We start from the raw sequence: 7,188 nt of genomic DNA on the forward strand, positions 1-7,188 counted from the left end.
TAGAAACAAATGATAATGATAGTACAACATATCAAAACTTTTGGGACATGGCAAAAGTGGGCATAAGAAGAAAGTTCATATCATTATGAGCCTATCTCCAAAAACAAGAATGAGCCCAAAGGAACAACCTAACGCTTCATCTTAAAAAAACTAGAAAAGGAAGCACAAATGAGGCCGAAAGTCAGAAGAAGGAAAGAAATTGTCAAAATTAGAGCAGAAATAAATGAAATTGAAAACAAACAAATAAAAAAAAGAAAAAGAAAAAATAAATACAACAAGGAGCTGGTTCTTTGAGAAGGTTGATAAAATTGACAAACTCCTGGCTTGACTCACTAAAGAAAAAAGAGAAAGGACACAAATAAAATCAGAGATGAAAGATGAGAAATTATGACTGACATTGCAGAAATACAAAGGATCATGCAAGAATACTATGAAAAAGTATATAATAACAAATTTAATAACCTAGAAGAAATGAACCAGTACTTGGAAAAATACAACCTTCCTAGACTCAATCGAGAAGATCTGGAAAATCTAAATAGACCGATCAGCAATATGGAAATTGAAACAATCATCAAAAACCTACCAAAAAGTAAAAGTCCAGGGCCAGATGCTTCACCAGTGAATTCTAGCAAACATTCAAAGAAGATTTAATACCTATTCTTTTCAAACTCTTCCGAAAAATTGAAGAGGAGGCAATACTTCCCAACTCATTTTATGAAGCTAGTATTACTCTGACCCCAAAACCTGATAACACAAAAAAAGAAAACTACAGACCAATATCTCTCATGAACACAGTTGCAAAAATCCTAAATAAGATACTAGAGAACCGAATACAGCAACACATTAAAAAGATTATACACCACGATCAAGTGGGCTTCATCCCAGGGGCACAGGGATGGTTCAACATAAGCAAATCAATTCATGTGATACATCACATAAACAAATTAAAAAATAAGAATCATATGATCATATCAATAGATGCAGAAAAAGCCTTCAACAAGCTACAGCATCCATTTATGATCAAACTACTTAACAAAATCAGTATAGAAGGAAAGTACCTTAACATAATAAAGGCCGTATATGACAAACCCTCAGCCGACATTATACTTAATGGTGAAAAACTAAAAAACCTTCCCCCTAAGATCAGGAACAAGGCAAGGCTGTCCACTATCGCCACTGCTATTCAATATAACATTGGAGGTCCTAGCAAGTGCAATCAAGCAAGAGAAAGATATAAAAGGCATCCAAATAGGAAATGAAGAAGTCAAACTGTCACTATTTGCGGATGACATGATTCTCTATATAGAAAACTCTAAAGACTCCACAAGAACACTTCTAGAAACAATAAGCAAATACAGTAAAGTTTCTGGATACAAAATCAACATTCAAAAATCCATCGCATTCCTATACTCTAATAATGAAGCATCAGAAAAAGAAGTGGAAAAAAATAATTCCTTTTGCAATTGCAACAAAAAGAATAAAATACCTAGGAATAAATTTAACAAAACATGTGAAGGACTTATATAATGAAAACCACAAGACCCTATTAAAAGAAATAGAAGAAGATACAAAGAAATGGAAATATATTCCATGTTCTTGGGTTGGAAGAATCACATAGTTAAAATGACCATATTACATAAAATATTATACATATTAATGCGGTCCTCATCAAAATCCCATTGGAATTTTTTAAAGAAATAGAACAAAAAGTCATCAGATTTGTATGGAAGCACAAAAGACCCCGAATTGCCAAAGCCATCCTGAGAAAAAAGAATGAGGCTGGAGGATCGCTCTGCCTGACTTCAAATTATACTACAAAGTGACAGTAATCAAAATGGCATGGTATTGGCAGCAAAACAGACACATGGACCAGTGGAACAGAATCGAGAGTCCAGAAGTAAACTCATATTTATATGGGCAAATAATTTTCAACAAAAAAGCCAAAAACATATAGTGGAGAAAGGAAAGCCTCGTTAATAAATGGTGCTGGGAAAATTGGAAGGCCACCTGCGAAAGAATGAAACTAGACTGTTATCTATCACCACACGCCAAAATTAACTCAAAATGGATTAAGGACCTGACTATAAGACCTGAAACAATAAGATGCATAGAAGAAGACATAGGAAGGAAACTCAAGGACCTTGGACTTAAAGAAGATTTTATGAATTTGACCTCAAAGGCAAGGGAAGTAAAAGCAAAAATAAATGAATGGGACTACATCAAACTAAAATGCTTCTGCTTTTAGTTTGTTTCGTCAGCAAGGTAAAGAGACAACCATCTGAACGGGAAAATATATTTGCAAGCAACGCCTCCGATAAGGGCCTAATATCCAAAATATACAAAGAACTCATATGACTCAATAACAAGAAAAAAACGATCCAATCAAAAAATGGGCTGAGGACCTGAACGGACACTTCTCCCTAGAGGACATTCAAATGGCCAACAAATATATGAAAAGATGCTCAACATCGCTAGCTATTAGGGAAATACAAATCAAAACCACAATGAGATACCATCTCACACCTGTTAGAATAGCTATCATCGACAGGACAAGTAATAACAAATGCTGGGGAGGATGAGGAGAAAAAGGAACCCTCATACACTGCTGGTGGGACTGAAAATTGTATTAACCAATGTTACCCCAATAAACTTAAAAAAAAACAAAACTATGAGAATATATTTTTCTAGCTTGTTTAAAAATGTTCCAAAATGCAGGTCCCATTGTGTTTTTTAGCTTCTTTATTTAAAAAACTTTAATACCCTCTGATAAATATGTAAGATCAAATGATAGACATCATTTGAAAATTTGACATGCAGTTGAAAATTTGCTAGCCAAATGTTAATAAAAATTTTTACATAATTGTTGATGAGCTTGAAAAATTAAAACATGATTGGGTATGTTAGCCAGTGATGCATTTCTTCCACCTGTATGTATATATTTTGGAGAATTTTTGGTTTTAAAGATATAACAATGCTTAAAACCATGTTATGAAATATCTGCAATTAAAAGGAGACTTAATTTTTTAAATACTATTTTTGCTTATCTTATGTATACTTATTTGTGTATAATATATCCATGTTGTATATGCCATGCTATTATAATAGTACATGCATATGTTAGTGAATAAATGCATACATAATTTGAGGTACATAACAAATTTTCAAATCGTAGGATTGTACAATTGAACAATTTAGGGGCTAAAGTATAAAGTCCAAAGTCTCTGACATGGCATTTCTGGTTCATATCCCATCATTTCTCCTACATTCAGCCAGACGGAACAACTTACAGAAAATTAATATGCCAGGGGTTCCCAAACTGGGGTACACATTAGAATCACTTGGGGGTCCTTTAAATATCTCAAAACCCAGGCTACTCTAGCAATTAAATTCTATTCTCTGTGGGTGGGACACAGGCATTTCTACATTTGAAGCTCCCAAGTGATTTCAATTACAGGCAAGATGGGTACCACTGACCTATGCCTTGGTGTTTCAAGCCTAGGAGCCTTTGCACATGCTATCCCTCCTACTATCCCTTGTCCACTGAATGAATTCGTCTACTCTGTGTTAAAGATCCAATTCAAGTGCTCATCTTTGAACCTTCTCTGATGCCACCTAACCCAACCCAAGTCACATAGTCCATTAACCCATTTTCAGTTTCATATAACACTTTCTATATAATTCAAATTCTGTATATTCATTGTTTATTTATGTCAGTCTCCTCCACATATATGATTTTATAGATGTCACTGCATTAAACACTATATAATGAAAAACATGGTGAACACAGCAATTTAACCCACACACTTAATGGCAGCCTTTAAGATCTGAGAATTAATGAAAGAAAAATACATTCCTCTCATATCATCTGTGATAAATCTAAAACTTTTTTCTTACTCATGCTACTCTCCTCTTCACTATTGATTTGCTAAATTTAAAGGAGCCGCCATTTATTGATCACTTTCCATGTGCCACACACACATTGTCTGATTTAATCACAATATTTGCCACTCTTTAAGGAAGGTATTATTATTCCCATTTTATGACCAAAGAAACTGAGGCTCATAGAAACGAGACGATTAATATAAGCTCTTTCAATGAAAAAGTGATAGAGATAAGAGTAAAACCCAATGTCCCTTTTTCCACTGTGCTTCAATTTGTTTTTCCTTTGAAAATATCAGCATCTAGATGCAATCTGCCCACAGTACAAGATGTTTAAGAAAATAGTGGGTTTTTAAAATGAACATATCATTTTAATTTTTGTTTGCATAGTAGACATTTAATAATTTAGATGGTCTTGATCAGTTAATGTTCTCAGGGTCTGTGTGGTCTTGCTTATTTTTCTACCACTAATGTCTCCACCAGGGCACTTTACACAGTGAGTGACATTCAGTTGGCTTCGCCCACGTCGAAACCCACGTGTACCCTAACTTCAACTGTAGAATTGATTAAAACTTATTACATATAACCATTTCTCCTGCATCCTGACTTCACAAAGCATATGATTAAGGATGTCTGCATCCTTCTATTCAAACTGCTTTACTCATATTCTTGAAATAACAATCCTTTTCCCCAAGGTTCTACAATTATCTCTTAAGTAGAGTTCAAGCATACATAAGTCATTTCAGAAGCTAATGATGGAAAGCAAAACCCATAAATACGGTAAGAAAAATATAGCTCTTACATGTCATCAGATGGGTTTGTTGCTATCAGGAAAACATCAGAGGGAGAGAAGATCAACAAGGGAAAAGGAAAATTAAGCAAGTAATAACAAAAGCAGCTGGAGAAAAGGAAACAGGAGCAGCTGATGAGTAGGAGAAGAGGAAAAATGAAGCACTTCGGTGAAAACCCATTATTACTGGGAAATGATTTTTAATACGGCTTAAAGTCTGTTTAACAGTAAGAAGAGAACTTAACCAACTTTATCAAAAAGAAAAAAAAAAGGAAATTCTGGAATCCTAAATATAGCTAATATAGAATTCAAGAAAAAAAGGATGTAAGATGCTTAAACTTTGTGATAATGAATGAAATTTAAATCACAATTGAGCATCATCCAAAACATAGTTTTCATCTAAAATATTCGACTATTGGTGGGTAGAAAATAAACAAATATTAAGATGTTAATCTTGCTTAAAAGTAGTGCTTATATAAAACCAAATACCAGCAATTCAACTCCTTATGGTTGTGCCTCCATCTGATAGGTTGATGGTCATGAAAGATTTTAGTGAGGGCAGTGATTATTAAACATCGTGGAATAAAAATGGCTCTCATCATATCAAATAGATAAATTTAGCAGCAGACTTTTAAGTTCATTTTGAATAAAGTGGTATTGTTATTCCTGAGTAAAAAATTACCCCAAATTTATTGCCTGTCTTAATCTGCTTGGGCTGCTATAACAAAATACCACAGACTAGGTGACTAATAAACAACAGAAATTTACTTCCTACAGTTCTGGAGGCTGGGAGTCCAACATCAGGGCGCCAGTATGGTCGAGTGAAGGCCCTCTTCTGGGTTGGAGACTTCTCATTGTATCTTTACATGAAGAGGCTAGGGAGCTCTGTGGAGTCTCTCTTATGAGAGCATTCTTCAGGGTTCTGCCTTGATGACCTAGAATTTCTCTAGGGTGTATACATGTAAGTGGAATTACTATGAATAAAGGGCACGCCTACTTTCCACTTTGTTTCATAGTATCAAATAGCTCACTAAGGTGATTCTAGTTATAGCTTAGGGGATGATGGCGTGTTGTCAGACTTGATTTTTGCTAATCTGAGGGGTGTAAAATTGTACCTTATTATTTTTATTAATGTTAGTATTTGTTCTTGTCTGACTACCAATGTGACAGAGCATCCTTTCATATTTATTAGTCATCCTGGCATCCTTTTCTGTGAATCACTTAGCTATATCCTTTACCCACTTACTAATAAGTTGTTTGCCTTTCTCTTATTTGCTGGCACAAGTCATTTTAGATAATAATCCTAGTATGCTTTGCAAATATTTTCTCCCAAACTTATCCTTTTAAAATCTTTTATTAAACATATTTTAAAAATTTAGTTAGATTTATCTTTTATATTTTATTTCATGGCATGTGCTAAATATCTTTTAAATATTTGAAAGTTTGTCGGTGCATTTAAACTTTTAATCAACTTAGAATAGATTAGTGTGTGTGTTTATATTGATGAGGTAGTATCTTTTTGTTTTATAATTGTCAAATATTTCAACTATACAGAAAAACATAAAAGATTTATTTTTTATATGTAGAATTAATTATTGCAGCCCTAGTTATTGAATAGTCCAGTATTGCCTTGTTAAAATTTTTAACATCACCTCTGTCATGTCTCACATTTCCACACATGCATGAAGGTATTTTTAGACTCCTATTATGTTCCACTAATTTAGTCATTTATTTAGTATGTTCTTAAATGATAAAATAGATGTGTAAATAAGTATTCATTTACATAATCAAATATCCTATATTCATAATGAAAGCAAAAAAATAGAATTTATTGAAGAGTACATTCAAAATTATATTTAAAACAGTAGCTTTAGTTTAAAGACATTCTAAGAAATTGCCTGGTCATGCAAATTTTATAAATTTCAATTTTAATAGCATGACATTTTTATAGGTTGCTGGAGAAGTCATTGAGATAAAATATTTAAAGCTTAAAAATGAGAAACAGTTAAAATATTTCTCATTAAAAATATTTTTCACAAGAAATTGGTTAGGTTAGTTTGTTTTTTGTATGGGACACATCATAAGGTGGCCCTCAATAACTCATGCTCCATTGAATGCTCGCCCTTTTAGTGTGGTTACCCACTTTATTATTTCCTTCTAAATAAGTCAATATGGCAAAAAAAAAAATTATTGGATATCGCACTCTATTTACACATTATCTGAAACTCCGCCTTAGTAGACTGCAGTGAGAAACTCTCCTGTGCTCTTCTAGGGGCAGACTGCTATAATGTGAACTGAACTGCCTGTGGAGAGGACCATGCAGCAGGAAACTGCAGGCAGCATCTAGAAGGGCTTTAGTCATGCAGCTGCAAGAAAATGAATTCTGTGATCAACCTGAGGGTGCTTGGAAGTGGGTTTTTCCCCAGTCAAGCCTCCAGATGAAAACACAGCACAGCCGACATCTTGATTGTAGCTTCATGAGACCGTAAGCAAAAGATCCAGCCAGGCCTCTCCTGGGC

General features: G+C 33.9%; 1 protein-coding gene across 1 annotated transcript in view; it reads left to right on the top strand.

Annotated features, from left to right (window-relative positions):
* DCDC1 (doublecortin domain containing 1) overlaps positions 1-6,978 on the top strand; it is a 277,601-nt gene extending 270,623 nt beyond the window's left edge. The window contains exon 20 of the mRNA XM_023532053.1: positions 6,942-6,978. Within this exon, the coding sequence (XP_023387821.1) occupies positions 6,942-6,957 (16 nt within the window). The 3' untranslated portion in view covers positions 6,958-6,978. The remainder of the gene's footprint in view (positions 1-6,941) is intronic.
* The last annotated feature ends 210 nt before the right edge of the window (positions 6,979-7,188 follow it).

This window comes from Pteropus vampyrus, unplaced genomic scaffold (genome assembly GCF_000151845.1).
Source record: "Pteropus vampyrus isolate Shadow unplaced genomic scaffold, Pvam_2.0 Scaffold76, whole genome shotgun sequence".
Lineage (NCBI taxonomy): Eukaryota > Metazoa > Chordata > Mammalia > Chiroptera > Pteropodidae > Pteropus > Pteropus vampyrus.